Raw genomic sequence first — 19,673 nt, forward strand, 5'->3', positions numbered from 1 at the left:
TGTTTGCAACTTTCATAATAGCCTCATTGATACCTTTTGAATCATCATCATCAGTCAACAGCCCTGAGATTGGTTTGACGCAGCTCTCCACTCCTCTCTCCTATCCACTTGCCTTTTCATAGCGACGTATTTCTTCCCTTTTGCATCTTTTATAACCTGCCCTGTGTAACTCATTCGGGGCCACCTCTCACCCTTCTTCCCTTCCACCTGTCCTTCCACAATTGTTTTCATCAGACCATCATGTCGTCAACCAAGTTGTCCCGTCTTCTGTTTAGGGTTTTTAGAAGGCTTCTCCTTTCTTCTACTCTTCTTAGCACTTCCTCATTACTCACACAGTCGATCCATTTTATCTTCATCATTCTTTGGTAGCACCACATTTCGAATGCTTCCACTCTTGACTTCTCTGCTGCTGTCAACGTCCAATCCTCGTTTCCATAGAGAAACATGCTCTATATGTAGCATCTGATGAATTTTTTCTTTACTTCTATGCTTGTACTCTCAGCTGTGAGGCCATTCTTCTTTTTGTAGATAGCCCTTTTCGCCTGCACTATTCTACTCACTATATCTTTCTTGCTCCATCCATATCTCGTAATTCGGCTTCCTAGGTAAGAAAACTCTTTCACCTCTTCAAGCTTGTGCTTTCCTAGGTTAATGTTTGTCTTAGCCTCCTCTATTTTGCTGCATACTATGTAATATCTTAGTCTTCTTTTTGTTGATTTTCAGCTGATATTTGGCCATTATTCTTTCCATATTTGTCAAAGTCTTCTTCAAATCCTTTTCTGTCTCCGCTATGACTGCTATTGTGTCCACAAATAGCAGCATACTAATTTTTTTCTCTGTGGATATTGACACCCAAAGCCTTCTCCGTGATTTCATTGATGGCTTTCTCTATGTAAACATTAAAAATTACGGGGGACAGTGCACATCCTTGTCTAACTCGTTTTCCTATTCTTGCTCCTGCTCAGATGGGTCCACATTTTGTCATAGCTACTTGGTTTCTATACAAATTGTGAATAATTCTGTGATCATTGTAGAGCACTCCGATTTCTGTCAGAATTCTAAGTATGTATTGAATTCCATTCCACGTTATCAAATGCCTCATCTAAATCGACAAATGCTATGAAAGTCTGTTTGTTCTTCTCCATTCTCTTCTCTAGAAGCATCAGCTTTTGAATATGCATTTATAAATGAAACACTTCATGAGGCCCAGAGCTGATGCCAGGAGCCCAACCGGAATTGGAACTGACACTAAAATAGAACTGACCCATCCACTGAAATTACACTATCGACAAGTACTGCAGATCCATCTCTTAAGTTGTTCTTACATGAGTAACTTACCGCGAGGGTGAAAAGGTCTAGAGGGATCTCAAAGGGACCAGCGAGGAAACTTAGAGTTTGAGTTTCATCATCTTCTGTTCTCGGAAGAGGCTTCAATGCTTGGGTGGAGTAAATTTCTCCATCCAGCTTCCGAATGTCAACATAGTCCCACGTATACTTCTCCAAACTGATTTTCTGTTCTTCACTCTTCTGTAGGGGTTTGATTGCAACCAGCAAGTAGTTTTTAGTACCTGGAAAGAATAATAATCAAAGAGTGAGATACCTATTAAAAATAATCACCTGGCAGTGGGGGGAACATCCCAGTTGGTCCAAAACAAGCAAGGGTCAGCCTCTACCACTTTTCTTGAGTGAATGTCTTCCCGACTGAAATTCAAGAACCTCTCATCACACCCTCTCCTTACAAGGAAACATGCTGTTGATGAATTCCAACCAATTAGGACCCATGGGCATGACAAAATTAAGTCACACCTTGCAGAAAAGCTTGAGACGGAACAAGTGTCATGGTGGTGGGATGCGACGTCACAGCTTCCATTTCAATGGCTTACTGTGACCAGGTTTTAAACATTACTACAGCCGATCAAATTTAATTCAATTTAGGTCCCCTTCTTTTGTGTCATATTTAGCAAAAAATTACCCTAGCAACCTACAGACCGAAACGGAACTTATTTTCTGAATGATCGTTGCAATAGCAATAAAATTGCATTACTTTATGAATTAATTAACTTATACTTGGAAGACTTTGCTTTCTGCTCATTTACCTTCAAGTGGTCGATTCGCTGTTTCTTGCAAACTCTGAGATGGTTGAATCGAGAATCCCTGTAGAATTTTATAAGAGACCCCTGTGGCTCGTACTTGAAGTGCAAAACCGTTGGGAATTGTTGCCAATTGACTTGTCTTCGGTTGAATCGTCACTCTCACACTCCACACGCCAGCTGGTTCTGGGTTCAGAATACCAACCACAATCACATTCGGGAGCGTGAGAATGGTGACAAAGTTTTTTATTATCACACCCAATGGGTTAAAAACAATCACAGCTGGTTTGTTGCCGGTCAATGTTATTCTTAATTCCTCCAGGCCAATCTCAACTGTCATATTGAACAATTCTGAGTGCGGCTCCTTTGAAATAGGTGTAGGTCGCCGAACAGAGTAAATAGTTTCATCTCCTCCTCGTAGCGTATCTCGTACAAAGTCAAGTACCTGAAATCAATGTGAAAACTTACTCATTGAATGAAATTGAAAATTTAATAACCAATTCTCTTGTTAGGTTTATCATGAGTATTTACGTAATACCTTATGATATTACATGCATTCTGAAAATAGTTCAATCATTAAATAACTAACCCTTTTGTGCCGAATGTTGGGTGGAGCCAATGGGCATTTTCATATGCAGAAGACCTGACATCAGGTATAGCTGTTGTGGATTTTTCAATGCAAATGACAGGACGTGAGGGAAGGAAAGTAACCGCTGAGGTAGCAATTATCGGATGCATTCATGAGACCCAGCTTAGTCCCAGCTTGAAATGAGACCTTAGGGCCACTCCTCGGCAATTAAGCCCAACCCTCACACTCATTTAGAGTCATCCTCACCGCAGAAATCTGTTGTAAAGCGGTTCTGTTGCCATTGGTTTTTCAATGATATATTTTGTTGCATCCTACAATTTTTTCATACTTTGTAATGAATTCTTAGTTTTGTTCTGTGCGTAAGCAACTTTTAAACAAAATATAAGCGTTAAAAATAACGGGCTTCTGGACTTACAGTGTCTTGTATTCACTAACTTTGTTGTTATTAACAATAGAAATCCGTTTAAAATTCCACAATGCTTAAAAAAATGTTTGTAATTCTTTTAGAAGAGAAAATTATTGGAAATCAAATGCAATATTTGGTAAAAAAAATGTTGGTATTGCAATGAATTGACCATGTATTCGTGCTCAGGGTTAGAGGGTCTAGTCCAGTGGCCAGGGTAATGGCCGGGCACCCTGTTGAGTTGGGTCCCAAATCGGAGGGACAAGAATGCCAAGGTAACTCCACCCCAAAAAAGAACTCTGCCCTGAGAGGTTTAAAATATTCTTATGCTACTTAATTGTAGCACAGAAAACATTTTTCTATTGCAGGGGCCAGCAGGAAAGGGTTAATAGTGGACAACAATGAAAGGATGTTAAATACTCAAGTGGCATCTTGTGTATATTATCTTACCGTTTTTATGTCATGCTTGGTCACAGAGAAAACTTGACCTCCACTTTCACCAGCAATGCGGTCATATACTGTTTTGGACTCCTCATTATGTCTGCACAGTCCACTGAGTATAAAAGTGACCTATACAAGTACGAAAGGAAAGAATTGTTCAGGTCATGGATAGAAATTTGCATTTTGTGGCTTTTCACAAAAAGTTATCATGAATGGTGTCAAGTGAATATGTAGTAATTTATGAATTCATTTCCAGTGAATAGTAATCCTTTGAATCCGATTCCACGACAGCATTGAGCAATGCTGAGCCGTTTTTAAGTGCTTCAATATTCCTTGAAATGCTGGATATTGTATCCAGTTCAATATTAAATTATGTATATTAAAAATTTATCTATGCATTATGCAGATGTTGTTTACAGCCATGTTATCTGGGAATTTTTTGTTTCAGATTATTTACATGTAATATATGGCCTGATGTAGAACTTTTGAGATAGTGATATTTTCCAGCATAAAATCTGTCCATTGTAGTCCCATCTTTTGGATTCCTTAGGGATCTGCACGAGGTAACCCCAAACCCAGTGAGAAATGGGTGGTGGAATCCACGTGGAACCCACGTGGAGAATTAACGTGGATACCACGTGTTTTTGGTCGTGGAATCAACGTGGAACCCACGTGGAAATTTGGTGGAAAAATTAAAACAGCAGTAGGTGCTGTCCTAAAACCATTAAAACCTCAACCACACTATATCTAAACCTTCTATATATGTGTCCACGATGTTTCATGTGCTCTCATGGCTGCCTTTCCACGAATTATATAAAAATAGAATGTGCGATACATTTTCACATAACTATAGCGTGGTTTCAGGATGATAAATGACGCAATGTCACCAGAGAGTTAAGCTCCACAAATTAGAAATTCTGTTTAACATTTTATGATAATCACCACAAATCCACTTGAAATCAACGTGGATTCCACGTGGGTCCAACCACTCAATATCCACCACCACCAAATATCCACCACTCAACGTGGATTCCACGTGGGTTCCACGTGGATTCCACCACCCATTTCTCACTGGGAATTGATTTTTAAAGTGAAGAGTGAAAAAAATATTCTTTCCGTCAATTCCAAATTAAATATACATATATACTTCTCTGGCTAATTTGCTGTACCTCATTCTAAAAATAAATTTTTGCTTCAGTAGGTAACCCTTCTCATGTTGAATGCATTTGCCTTCTGAAGTCTATTTAAATGTGTGTGTGTCTATTGTTTTTTATAAGTCACCACTGGTCGAGAGTATTTGAGATGTATGTATGTGATTTCTCTAGCGTGAGAGAGTGGGCGCCATGTTGTAACGGTACTGTGTCGGTTGTGAGTGTTACGTACGATACGACAGCAATAAAACTTATATATAAATGGACTACATGGTTGTTAATTCCGACCTCCTCTCCTCAGGAACACTTCACCTTCATCTAAATTCTACATGAAGATCTACAAATTCCTTCAAACTCACAATTTTATTCGAAAAAGACTCAACACTTTGCGTGCCATGGGTGTAATATTACATCCTGTTAATCTTTCTGAAGATTGCCATGGACGTAAAATTACGTCCTGTTATTTTATTGGCATTGTATACATGAAGCCGTAATATTTTGCCTGTGGTACTTTTCCAGTTTACTGCTTAGTGGTTCTGTTATTTCAAAAATCAACTGCTCGATGGAAAAAGGGTTCTTTTAATGTCTTGAGGACGAAAAGTCCTCTGTATCTACCGGCACCCTTTTCTCAGCCTACTTTGTGCGAAAATTCTTTGGAGGAAAGAACCGTTCGTTGAGGGTGCAGTGACCCTTTTTGTCACCCAGGATTTTGAATGATTTGCTTGGAACAATGCCTATGCTGTATGATTTCCACGGTTTAAATAGTTCAAATTGAGCGTAAAGAAAAAGGTATTATGCATTTTATAGCGGTACATCATTTGTTGCAACTTTTTTATTTTTCAAAATCATTAGGTTTTCATTATTAAAATATATATTTAAAAGTTAACAATAAATGTTATTCAACTCATTCATAAAGAAGAGCAAAGTCCAATTTTATTAAAATACACATCGATATAAATATATTTTTGATGCTAATGTTTAAAAAAAATTTGCAAATTTAGTAAAAATGGCTGGATTTTTCAGTAGGGCTTTGAAATTAGTGGCCGGCACTCACAGTGTTAATAGGTGATGCTGTTTCTACGATGTTGTCATGAAATTCTGTGCGAATTTTCACAAATCTATATCGAAAGGTCATCACCATCATCAGCTGTCCTCCACTGGCAGCTGTCCCAAGCACCAAAGTCGTCTCCTACTCATTCTGTCCAAGGTCTCCTCTTTAGTTTCCCTCTTATAGCTTCTTCTCAACCTCACCGCATCTGTCATCATCAGCCTCCATCTTCCTTTTCTATTCCTTCCCCTGTTCGCTCGACTGCTGCATCCAAAACTCCCCTTCTCCCCCCAAAACATCCTCTATCATTTCCCTCTTCTCTTCATTACAGTTCTCACAGTAGGGATGGACGGATCCAGGATTTCTTTCGCATCCTTGATTTTCGGAGCCGGATCTCACGGATCTTATATTTTCGGATCCAAATGCATTTTCAAATTTCTGCTATGAAAATGAAGTAATTATTCAAGTTTATTCTGGGTACAAACAATCAAGGGAATGCTTTTTAGATTTTCATACACATTTTAATATTTTTATAAATTAAAAATCATTAATATAGACTTTCAAGTTGTTTTTTAAAAACATCTTTACATGCTCAGGACCTAAACTGTTACGCTTGGGTTTGGAAATGAAATAGGAAAAATCTTTGGATAAACCACCGAGCAGTGGCATAGCGAGGGGGTGGTCTGGGGGGGTCTGGACCCCCCGAAATATAAAAACACAATGACTTTCTTCATAAAAGGAAACAAAATATTGAGAAAACATGAATTTAAAATGGTATTCTTTGAAAAAGTTTTTTTTATAATGAAGGGTGTTAAAATTAGTTTGAAACCCTCTACTTTGTACCCTGTTGTTTAAAAGTTTTCCCCCGAGGTTTTGGACCCCCCCTAACAAAATTCCTGGCTACCCGCCATCGACTGAATTCAAATTTTCCTCACGCACATTTCCCCCGAATTTTGTCACTTTCTCATCGCATACCGACTTGTGTTTCACCCGAAAATGCTTCAGTATAGTGAGTTGGATTTAGCACTTCCGTTGAATTCACTTAAGCTATTATTTAAAATTTCGGATCCAGATCCGATGTCTTCTGCGACTTTGGATTTGATGTATCCGATGAAGGGCAATATCTGTGGATATTTGGATCCGAGGTATCCGATCCGACTATCCCTAGTTCTCAGTAATGTTCTTTCCTCCCCAACTCTTTTCAGCACCTTATTATTCCTCCCTTTATCCCTAGGAGTTTGCAAAGAGGAGGCCCAATTCCATCCCACAGAAGGTTCATTTCTGTTGCCTCTTTGGTCGCATTTTAATCGGCTTTCAAAAATGACCGCAGTGCGGTGATGAGTTCAATGCGATCCAGTTTTATCCTATATTTTTCGGTTTAATGTTTGTAATTGCGAGGAATAGCATTAAAGAGTTATGAATTTCATGTATAACATCATCATGAACGTAAATTTAGGTTGACACCCCTAATCATACCTCATTTCCCCGTGAAACTCGGATCAATTTGTCCGTCAGCGACGCGAGTGGCGACTTCTGTAAGCCCATTTAAATGCGCGGTGGGCGACAACACATTGTGAGGCCGACTTGAGGATCCTCTATAGTAATATTCATGCTTTATCCTCACATTTCACTCTCTCCAGCCTTCTCCACTCCTACATTTCAAAAGCATTTATCCTCTCCCAATCTCTTCTTCCCAAGGTCCACGTTTCACATTCACAGGACTCTCAGCACTCCACTCATAGCATTTCACCATTCTCTTCCTCAGCCCTAAGTTCACACTGCCTCTCTCTTCCATCCTTTCAAAAGTTCACAACGTCTTAAATGTCATAAATCACCCAATTAAAAAAAGCAACTCTACATTTGTCCAGTTGTGATCCACATTTTCTTATTAGTATGTTTTAACCCCTTCCATTTCAATAAATTTATTTTATGAATATCGTGATCCCATCCTCTATTTTATATTTTCTGTGGTTCTTTTGAAATAAAATGGTAGCTAATGAAATGATATCTTGTGGTTTGTAATCATAAGTGATTATTATTTCCTATTGTATACAACATAATATATAGGTACTCGTCATTGCGCAATTTGACCTAGGAAGTTCATGACAAGCTAGACTCGTCGTTACAGCACATGGGGTTAAACTTCTGTCTTACCATAATGTAGTCTATTTGACATCTCCACACATTCCCTGGACTTTTCCATACGTACCTTCGCCCTTTATGATGATTGAAACGTGTTTGTGATGAATAATTTGTTTCTCTTGCAAAATTCTGCTGCTTTCTCTCCTCTGTTGTTCAGTATTCCTAGTCCAAAATCTCCTATTTCGTGTCCATCCCTCCCTTCCCCGACTGAGGCATTCCAGTCCCCCATCACTACCAGATTTTTCTTACCCGGTGCGTCTCTAATTATTTCCTCGAGCTGTTCATATACGTCATCTACTTCTTCCTCCCTATGATTGCTAGTGGGCATGTAAACTTGGACCACCACAAGGTTGGTGGGCCGCGCCTCAATTTCTACCACCAGAATCCTATTGCTTACCTGGTCTACCACACGCTTACCCATCTTCCCGTTTAATACTAAAGCTACCCCTCGCTGGCTTTCCTCCCCACCACTATAAATAACCCTATAACCATCACTCCAGTAGTCCCCACCATCCCTCCACCTCACCTCGCATAATCTTGAGATATCCATCCTCCCTTTCTCCATTTCCCTTTTGATATTTTCTAACTTCCCCGCCTTCATCATAGTCCTCACATTCCACGTCCCTACATTTATAGCTGACTTCTTCTTCTCCATCTTCTTGGTCTTCTTTCCTTCTCTCTTCATTGCTGCTGCTGATGATGATAAGTCTCTGCAAGGATTTGGCATGTTGATGACCCTGAGGACCTTGCCGACCTCACTGCCGTGACGGACACTCACTCTTTGTGGACGGGTCTCGTTCAATGAGATTTCGAGCCTCATTTGGCTGTACTCCATGTTTTCAGGGAAGAGATAGTTGGTAGGGTTTCCCACTTCCATTCCAACAGTGTTCTTCACGTGACACCATCACGTGGACTACCTTTCATCTGGCTCCTACCCTTCGACCTATCTGGTATGGGTGGCCCTACCAGGAATAATTTAGAATTAATCCCGCCAGTGCAGCTCTAGGGGTCATAGGAACGCGCAAACCTTTCCACCGCAACAAGGTTGTTGCCCAAGGGAAAGGGATATCATAATGCCCACTTAATTTTGTTTTACATCTTTACCACATGTGTCTCGATTGGCTTGCAATCATCATCATCATCAAAAACTTGTAAGATAAATTTATTTATAATTTTCTAAATTTCTGCATTAAAAAAAGTAACTTTGTATAAAGCCATGCACACAGGTGCAAAGTTACATGCACCAAGGATGATATTTGCTGTGTAAAAATATTTGGCTTAGTCGAGATTCGAACCGGTGCATGTGACTATTGTAATGGTTCAAGCCCCATTACAATACATTTTACTCGGCGCATTTTCTTCCCTACCTGTTTACCCACTCGTTCCACGACCTTTCCAAAACCCCAACCCCAAACCATGGCCCGTGGAGGAAGGCGTGGGTTGAGTCAGAGGGGATGAATGTGTTTTCCGTCGATTTTTGTATGGTTGTGTGTGAGTGTGTGTGTGTGGGAGGAGGGGAGCTCGGGTTTTCCCTGAATGAGTGGTGTATTACTCCTCCCTCCCTTCATTGTGCATTACCCCCACCCCTAGTTGAGGTATGATAAAAAGGTGGTGCACGAAAGAGAACGGGAGAATTCCTAAGTGACTGTCGGGCGGAGCCTATGCCCAAAATCAGTGCGACGCACGGCAGGAGGAGACAAGGGGCCCAAGCGTTTCCAGAAAGATTGATCCGGAAGAATCCCCCCCCCCCGTCCGAAGGAGCAAAGGACCAGCTGAAGAGGATGCATTATCTCCGTTCCGGATGCAGCTTCCTCCAACAAGGGAGAAAGGAGTGCAGTAAATGGAACGAGAGAGTGTTGGATCCAACCTGGTCCAGACTCGGACTACGATAAAGTAAGATTGCAGCTATCCCCCCCCCAAAGCCCCCTTGTGTCTCCTGCCAAGCCAAGTTAAGACAAACAGTCACGGAACGCACCCATTACATTAGTGAAAGTGAAATCAGTCACCAAGTACAATTAACGTTCGCACCCCAAATTTACAAGAGACGGGATGGACTATCATTTACCTCCCCAGTCAAGAAATCATTGAATTTGTATCATATTTACGTGTTCACCACCGAACTTTACTTTGTTATCATCATTTTCTATATTGATTTTCATCTAGAAACCAAGTTATATTGTTTTTTATTTTAATTTATCATCGATGTTTCATAAGTGGCTTTCACCAATTCATATTTCATTAACGTATAAGAGGGTTCCTTTTGTTTTTTTTGTCATATGCAACCTTATTTGTGTGAATTATATTTTGTTTAATTGAAAGTGTTTGAGAGAGTGTTTTTGTTCTGATTCCTCTACGGGTCACCCCATTGAAAATATCCTTCGTCCTTCCTTTCGCCCCGTCTGATTTCCTTCCCGTAAATGCGTGTTGGACGAGTGCATCAGCGCCCGAACGTCACCCATCAGTTTGAATCGGGAACCCCCCACCCGCAATCATCTTCACAGAAGGGGAATATTTTCTTTATTTTATGTAAATTATGAGAAGTGAGTGGCATAGTTTTGTCCCGTAGGTCCTATGCGGGAGGGATCTTCGCGGATTTGTATTTTATTTTATTTTTGTGCGACGTCTCCCCCCGGTTCTATTGTGGTATCCGGGCGAGTCGGGGGTGGGATGCCACACTATGTACATACAAAGCTACTTGTTTCAGGATGTTCTTTGAAATATGTATATCCATTGTGGAACAGTGACAAAATATAGGGTTTATTTATCTGACATTGGGTAAGGCACGACCTGTGCCATCGTGAAGATTTGAGACGCCAACACCTTGTTCAGTAAAAACCAGTCTGAGATTCGCCTTAGAAGAGATCTGGGTTTGAATGTTAACTTAGCCAAATATGTTTTATCTTGCTTGAACGTAGGTTTCTGCGGCGATGATTTGATCTCTGCATTTCTTCAGGGTTATCTTCCGCATCAGCTTGTTTATATAGACAACAGTTTCGCTGGCTATCCTGCCAGCGTCTTCAGGACGAAGGTGTCGGCAGTTGGTTTCTGCCTCAGGTATATACCCTAGGCTGGATGGGAGCTGCACTGTGATTGGCTGTTGGACTGAGCGCTTCTCTCTGATTGGCTCTCTCTTTGATGACTCTTTACCAGGCGCTGCGAAGGAAGTATCCATCTTCTCTATTTAAATTCAATGGTGTTTTTTGAATTTCTAATGCTTCCCTGATTTGTCTTGGGAAGTATCGGCTAATATAAGTGTAGTCATCAAAGAGAGAGCCAATCAGAGAGAAGTGCCCAGTCAGACAGCCAATCACAGTGCAGCTCCCATCCAGCCTACGGCATATAAGTGAGGCAGAAACCGACAGCCGACACCTTCGACCGGAAGACGCTGGCAGGATAGCCAGCGAAACAGTTGTCCACAAACAAGCAGACGCGGAAGATAACCCTGAAGAAAGGCAGAGATGTTTTATCGTGTATAACATGCGGCATGATTTGGTGGAAATTCTTAATATTAGTTAAATGAGACAGGATTTATTCGAAAACGATGCGTTTCGTTGTACTATATGATGTTGTTGTAACAACAAAACACTAAACAAACACGATGTGTTTGAATAATTCCTAAGGAAATATTGAAATGTCTCATTTATGTAACAATTATGTTTTCATGGCAAATGGCATCCTCCGTGTATATATTTGAGTTTAGTTTTATTTTAAGCAGCATAGAAAGTGTGTTTCATTGAATTGACTACTAACCTGTGAGCGTTTTCGTTGATTGACTTCCAGAATTTTATCATATACTTGATAATCCTTTGCTGGCGCATCGGTGAAAACATAGAGGTAGGATTGGGGGTGTGCTGTTCGGAGTGCATTAAGGATGCCGGCACAAGCCCTTTCAGGACAATCACCTCCTCCGTCAGCTCTCAAATTATTCAGGGCGTTGACAAACACATCTGGATTCTCTGTTATAGTCATTGCTGGAATTTCTGAGAAACGATATCATGATCACAATTAAAAGAACTCTTTTTCATAAATGCTGCCAATTAAATATTTCATCACCCTTTTTTTTTCTTTAAAATTGCATTAAGTGACTTTTAGAACTTGATTTCAATATGATGTAAGACAGTGCTTCGGCCAACACCTTAGGTACTTATTTCTCTTCCTAGAAACTAATTTGCACTGAGGATAATTGAAAACAATGATGCAAAATTGGAATATGAAAGGGCTTACGTTTAAGAGTCATGTTTAAATTTTCCTTCATCTATTACGTTCACTCTTGTTGAAATATACATTTCTCATCCAAAATATTTGAGGAAAAGTTGAAAAGATTTTTGTCATAAGAATGACTGACATCAAATTCAAACCAGAGTTAGGGAAAATTCTGAGGTGTTGCAGTCAATGTCGTCTTTGTCTGCAATGTAAAAATTATTTGTGAGCCAGAAATACTGTGGGTAGAACATTTAGGCTCAGTGACGATGTCATTGGACATCAAATTATGCTCACTTATCTATGAAAAATAGGCAGATAATTGGCATATAAAGGTCTTAACAGTAATACTTATCATGAGTGAAGTCTCTTCACCTAAAGAAACACTTTGACCAAAAAAATTAGTTTTTCAATCAAATTTTTAAACTTCGACGCACAAGTTTTAACAGAAGATATTGTTTAAGTGCTATTTAAGTATTATTTTATTAAATATTTATTATTATAATTTTAAATTATTAACTTAAATAAGTCTAGAGCGAACACCTCTCGTGTTCAAAGTTCGGGCTTTGCTCTCCGGCTGTGGTGCTATGCGCACGACCTGGACTGCTTGTCGCATAATATGCTCAGCAGTCCATGCCACCTTGTCCGGTATAGTCCTCAAATTTCCACAGGGGAGAATGATGCCCTGGTAGCTTAACTGGCTAAAGCACTCGGCCGGACATCGAGGGATCCGGGTTCGATTCCCGGTCAAGGCGAATGATTTTTCCTCTGTGGATTTTTTGCTGAAGATATTGATTAATTCAGAAAAAAATTACATCCTTGGTATTGGCATGGACAGGCAGCTTTTGTTGGGGTGTTATGATTTGCTTGAAAAAAAGTGGAAAAATGATGGACTGTTGTGGGTAACAAATACAGAGACTTATTTCAAAGTGAGATTCATATTTCTCAGAAAGGAAGAGAGAAAGGCTTGAAAGGTTTCCGGACAGTGCGTTCTAAGAAAAGTATTAAGAAACAAAAAAACAGAAGAAATGGCGTGTTTGGCTCTATTACTCAGGCAGACAACCTCTGCAATAAGTTCTCCGGTTTCCCTCGCCGCGCATTGCTGTATGTGGGGCGAGTTCAACGAGAGGCTTCGCCTTCGGTAATCACTGGTTACCTAAGCAAAAAATTTCCTCAGTGTAACTTTCTGTGCGAGGATATTTATGTCGGTGAGCAACACCGCTCGTTTAAGGTTGACGTGCCTTGGAATCTGCGCGACGAACTCTTAAAAGGCGAGAATTGGCCCTCGGACGTGTATGTGGGTAGATATTTCCCCCCAAAAAGTCGTGCTTCAGCTGAAGATGCGAATAATGTGATACATTCAGCCGTAGGCCATCCTTCTCTCGGCGTCGTCAGCGAAGATTCATGTGAACATTCGGATGATAACTCAGTGAAACAACAGTTTTTCGGTGACAACAGCATGAGTAAGGCTAAATTGTCCTGACTAACAGGCTCATATCCTGTTTCGTTGATGGAACCGAATCAACAATTTTCTGCGGTCAAAATCGCTTCTTCTTTGAGCATTTTTTATATTAATGCTCAAGGTGTTCAAAATAAAGTGCTGTTGCTTGAGCAATTTGCTCATGACCGCGGTGTGGATGTACTCATCCTCAGTGAACACTGGCTGTCTGAAAACAACATTAGTGTGTTTTGTATTGAGGGCTTTAATCTCATAACCTCCTTTTGTCGCCATGTTTATAAATGTGGAGGGGTAGCTATCTATGCTAAAGCTGATATTAATATTAAAAAACTGAAAATTAATAATTGTAGTGAAAAGACTTTTGAATGTGTTGCCTCATTGGTTAAAGTTAACCTCTCTGTTTTTGCTCTGATTGCTGTTTATCGTTCTCCGTGCAGTAATATCCAGGATTTTTTTAATGCTTTAATTGATGCTTTGCTGCATGCATGTGGTGTAAATGCAGATGGAATACTCTTGTTTGGTGATATGAATATTGATTTTTTGGTAGAATCCTCCATCAAAACTGATTTTGTGAATTTGTTATCCTCTTTTGGTTTATATGTAGCTAATTCACAGCCAACCAGAGTAACTACCAAATCAAGTACTTTGATTGACTATTTTATTACGAATGCCTCTTCATGTATCTCCTGTGATACCATATGTCCAGGTTTCTCAGATCACCTAGGTATTAATGTTTTGCTGAGGTATACCTCAACCTGTAATAAGCCTGCTCAATTCTTCCCCAGACGATTTTTCTCTGCTGATGCCATCCAGGAGTTTGTTTGTGAGTTATCAAGTGAGTCTTGGGAGGATGTATCACAGACTTCTGATGTTGATGCTAAATTTAAGGCCTTTTTAAATATATTCATGTCATATTTTGAAGCTTGTTTTCCCATTAGAAAAGTTAGAAAAAAACACCCTCACGGTGGATTCAAGCCCAATTCCCCTGAGCTGAAAGCCCTATCTGCTCATGTACGTGAACTTCATTACAGGAGTAAATTTGTTGACAACGCATTTCGCAGTGCATATCTTGATGCTCTAAAGCAACTCAAGTCCCGTGTTATTGGCGAGAAGAAGGCTGCCATTAATAACTTTCTAAGTAAATCAACTAACATTATTAGAGATACTTGGAAAGTAATTAAGGAGAATACTAACTCCCCTAACTGCCCTGGCAGCACTAGCATTGATTTTGGAGGTATATTGGAAGATAACCCTGAAAATATTGCTGATAATTTTAACCAGCAATTTTGTTATTTGCCTCTTTCCAATCGGTCTACTCGACCTATTTTGCAGTGGAGGACTTCTCCTCACTCTTTTTTTCTACATCCCACTGACCCTCATGAGGTTCAAAGAACCATCATCTCCCTGGGTAATTCCTCACCCGGGCCTGATGGCATTCCTCCTAGTATTATAATAGCTTCATCAAACTTAATTGCTCCTCCATTGACTGATATCATCAATCTCTCATTCAGCTCCGGTGTCTTTCCCTCTGCCCTAAAGCTGGCCAGGGTAATTCCAATTCCCAAGAAAGGCTGCCCTTCAGAGTCTATTAATTACAGACCTATTTCCATTCTATCAACATTTTCAAAGATCTTTGAAAAACTCTTCCATCATAGATTAATTAAGTACCTCCAGAGATTTAATTTAATTTCTGACTCTCAGCATGGTTTTAGAGCTGGCCGGTCCACTAATTCTGCTATTTTCGAGTTCCTAAATAATGTTATTCTTGGACTGAACAATAAACATCACATTTTAGGCATCTCTTTTGACTTCAAAAACGCTTTTAACAGTGTGGATCATGAAGTTCTCAAGTCCAAACTTCAGTGCTTGGGAATCACTAATAACTCTTATAATTGGATATCATCATTCCTTAGTGACAGATCGCAGTTTGTGAGTTACACTCATCAATCACTTGCAGGAGTGGTGGAAATTAAATCCAGTCCCTTGAAAGTACCGGTTGGAGTACCTCAAGGTTCTATCCTTGGTCCTCTACTGTTTCTCCTCTTCATTAATGATCTTCCTAAACACTTCTCATATTGCTCCACTGTTATGTATGCTGACGATACTTCTAATCTCTTATCCGCTAGTACTTTACCTCTCTTGGATCATTTGGCCTCGACTACAAAAGATGAGATGTTGCAGTGGTGCCACCTTAACAGAATGGTTCTGGATGAGGCTAAAACCACTTGTATTCTCTTTCGCAACAAGTTCTCTCATGAGATTCCTACTCTGCCTCCTCATTCGGATTTCTCCACCTCGTCCACCGTGAAATTATTAGGTCTACAGCTTGATGACACTCTTGACTGGTCAACTCATGTTTTTGAAATTAATAAGAAACTTTCAGTAGGTATTTATATGATAAGGAAACTCTCTCCTCTTGTTTCTATATATGTTCTAAAAGCTGTGTACTTTGCCAAAGTACACTCACTATTGTCATATGGTATCATGTTTTGGGGTAACTCCCCTACTGCAGCTAAAGCCTTCTCTTTACAGAAACAAGCCATTAAGGCCATCTGTAAAGTTCCAATACGAACAAGTGGTCGGCCACTGTTTGTGTCCCTCAAGATCCTCACACTTCCATGTGTTTACATTCTCTCATGTGCCATGTTTGTGAAGTGCTATCCGTATTACTTCCGTGTTAACTCTGATTTTCACAGTCACAACACTAGATCAAAAAGTGACATTCACAGTTATCTGTATTCATTTAGACAATGCCAGAAGGGACCATATCACTCTATTGCTGCAATCTACAATAGGCTTCCCTCTGATATGAAATCCCTTTCCTCAAAAAAGGTTTTTAAGAATAGGTTGAGAAACTTGCTATGTAACAAAGGTTATTATAGTGTCCAAGAATTTTTTAATGATATTTTATAAATGTTATTAGTGTTCAAGAATTTTTTGATATTTTGTAAGCTGTGTTTTGTGATTCTTTTATGTCTCTCTGTATCTTGACGAAACCCATGGATAATTGTATCCCGACGGAGTTAATAAATATATTATTATTATTATTATAATAAAACTGTCATGTTTGTTATCCCTCTGAGGGATAGCTCCAATGATGGCTTTGAAGAGATTTTGAAGTCAATAGTTGCAGCTATCATTCTTTGAATGCAGAGAATCATAGCTCTATTACCATCTAATTGTCATCATTTTAGCTATGGCTTCAAATTTTACTGATCCCATTTCTTCCAATGCAGAATGCTGTGTGACAGTCGCGCTTCTTGATTCTTGTACTCTGAATGGCTGAATGATTTTAAAAAGAAAAATTGAATATACTGGATAATATCAAAATGAAGTACAGGCATAGAGTAACTCTGCTCTGTAGTACAGATATGCCTCACTATACACGAATTACCTTGACACAGTTTTTGCAGTGACACGACTATGGGTCTCAAGATTGCTCTCTATTTGTTCAAGCAATACAATCCCTCTAAACAACTGCTCTTCAACTTGCCCAAACTCTCATTTCACCTCTGTATGAGTGTGGGAGAAACAAGGAACTCAGTTTATCGTAGTACATGTATTCATTGAAGGTAAACTTCGTGGCCCCCTGACTCTCAGGGGAGGATGGAGAGTGTTGAGAGCGGTAGGATATGAATTTGTGGATTGGAGTCAAAGTTGTCCGCTCGCATTGAATGTAAAAATAATATGGAGTCCACCAAGGGAAGATAGAGCAACGTTTGGGCCATGGCCCTTATATACTGGTTGCTAATCTCCCGACGTATTCCGGCTCGGGATTGTGGTCGAAAGCATATACCGCCGCCAACAGCGCAGTTAGTACCATATTTCCCCTAGTGGTAGCGCGACTGCCCAGAGTTTCGTTTGAGGGGAGGCGTGGGAGGGGTTTGAGGGGTAAAAGTGGAATCTCAGGCAACAATCCCGAGCCGGAGGTTAGCAACCAGTATATAAGGGCCATGGTTTGGGCGACGGACTTTCACCAGATCACAGCGGGAGGAAGGCAATTCGTGGTTGGAGTTGAAGAGGTTGGTGGCATTGAATGCAAACAAAAAATTCTCACCTGAAGGTCATGAGACAAGTAAATTTGTGCTCGCATGACTCGATGCATACTTTTGTGAAACCATTGCATAGTTTACGTTTGATGCAGATTTCTGCATGCACAGTTTAGGCTTGGTCCCGGCACTGTGGCTCGACATTGCATAAAGTTGCATATGGCATGGACGCACCCAGCAAGGGGCAGGAGGGGGCAGCTTTCTCCCCCTCTTCCCCCAGAAGCAAAAATCACAAATGTCTTTAGGGAAAATAATATTTTTCAAGCAAATAATTTTAAAAACTAGTAAAGAGCTGTTACAGTCTCCTTAAAATGTTGATTTCATTCACCTTTTCCATGCTTAAATCTTACCCACAACTTGAACAACCATGGCTTACCACTCCCCCCCCCACCACTAATCCTTGGTATGCCCTTGGCATATAGATGACCTAAGTGTACAGCCAAGCAGTTTCTCAGATTTAGTTGTAGTCTCCTCTGTTGACTCCACGCCTGAATGTTGTCTAGGTCTGATGAGAGGATTTCAGCATCAGAGTATTCACTAATTCCATTATAGATGACTACATCTTCAGCAAATGAACACATTTCACTGCTGCATTTGGGAGTAGAGGTGATTCGAATATACACATAGTAAAAAAAGGGCTTAGATCACGAAAGACTATGCTTCCTTGTGGAGCACCAGATTTCACTAAAGCATCTAAGGGAGGTGGATGGGGGATAAAATTTTAGTGCTCTGGTTGTTTACCCCTGATTAAGATAACTTACCTGGATCATTGAATGGTGCGAGTATGTAATTGCTGACAGGAACTTCATCCCGCTCCGTGAAGGCTTTCAGGATTGCCTTGGCCCCTTGACGTGCCTGAGCCATGTCCTCGCTCATGGAACCAGTGGTGTCGAAAACAAATGCAAGGGTCGCTGTCATTTTTGGCTTTTCTGCAAAGCTTTGAGCATTTCTTCTTACCCTGGTGATACTCGTTTCATGGAGTTCCGAACACCCACTGCCATTCACCTCCTGACCGAGCAAACTCCTTTCCTGTGAGACTTCTGTTTCGGAGATCAGGCATCCAGTCGTCAGCTCCGGCATCTTTGCTGGCTGTTTCCCTGTGTGAGGGTTTGTCTCCAGAGTGGCCGTGGCTTTTGCAAAGATGATGGCCAGAGAAAGAAGAGTGGCTGCCAGGCTGCGGACTGAGCTTAGTGGGTGAGCTGCATGTTTGGTTTTGCTTCCCAAGCCAGCCATCCTGCTATCTTCCTCTGTGAAGGCGGGAAGAGAAATCAGAAATTATTAATGGACTAGAAATATTCTGAGCATAGAAAAAGTTCATCCATTCATTTCGATGAAGAAATGTGTACAATGTGAAAAGTTGGTTATCGGAGGAGGTGACCAACAGCTTAGGTGATTTGATGCATAAGAAAGGGTTGGGTAGAGAAAAACCCGGGGTGGGAATTAGCCTGTTATTAACGAAAAGCATTAAGGGGATCACAGTTTCACGCTCCATCTGATGGGCGGACTTTTCCACTTGATGTTCCCTCCTTGGAGTATTCAAGTTGGCACATTAGGGTACTCAATCTAAGAAACTTTTATGCCAATGTCAGTACATATTTGAACTCAGGGCCACAGGGTTGGAAGGCAACACCGTCCACCAATCAAATCCACACCTTACAATGTGAAAACAGGCCATGATTTGTAGCTAGTGCAAACATTTGAAGCCATGAATTCCTCAATGGCAATTACGTCACGTTACAAGGATTTGAGATAAATGGTATTTTTTAAATGTCTTTGAGACCACTAGAGCTATTGCTGTGATTTGTTCCAGTAAATAGACATTAAAAGAAGTATAAACCTTCAATATGTTCTAAGTTTTCTCTTTACGGAAGAGGAAACTTAATGTTAAAGGAAGTTTTCTCTCTCTCTTAGAGGAAACTTAAAAGAAGTATCGTATCTATTTATGATGATGTCTTTGTTCGCTTAGAGAATGCGAAGAAAAAGTGGTTTCGTCTAACAATCTATCTCAATCAACTAGTGGTGCTTTGAAATTTGCTGCTGCATTCATTTGACCCCTTATCGCCGCACATTATTGACTTACTTAGTACAGTCCTCTCTCTTG

General features: G+C 40.3%; 1 protein-coding gene across 1 annotated transcript in view; it reads right to left on the reverse strand.

Annotated features, from left to right (window-relative positions):
* LOC124159623 (hemicentin-2-like) overlaps positions 1 to 19,673 on the reverse strand; it is a 39,953-nt gene that overhangs the window by 11,217 nt on the left and 9,063 nt on the right. The window contains exons 2-6 of the mRNA XM_046535542.1: positions 18,334 to 18,819; positions 11,615 to 11,844; positions 3,533 to 3,652; positions 2,097 to 2,535; positions 1,339 to 1,568 (exon numbers count right to left, since the gene is read on the reverse strand). Of these exons, the coding sequence (XP_046391498.1) occupies positions 1,339 to 1,568; positions 2,097 to 2,535; positions 3,533 to 3,652; positions 11,615 to 11,844; positions 18,334 to 18,805 (1,491 nt within the window). The 5' untranslated portion in view covers positions 18,806 to 18,819. The remainder of the gene's footprint in view (positions 1 to 1,338; positions 1,569 to 2,096; positions 2,536 to 3,532; positions 3,653 to 11,614; positions 11,845 to 18,333; positions 18,820 to 19,673) is intronic.

Source organism: Ischnura elegans, chromosome 5 (assembly GCF_921293095.1).
Source record: "Ischnura elegans chromosome 5, ioIscEleg1.1, whole genome shotgun sequence".
NCBI classification, from domain to species: Eukaryota; Metazoa; Arthropoda; class Insecta; order Odonata; family Coenagrionidae; genus Ischnura; species Ischnura elegans.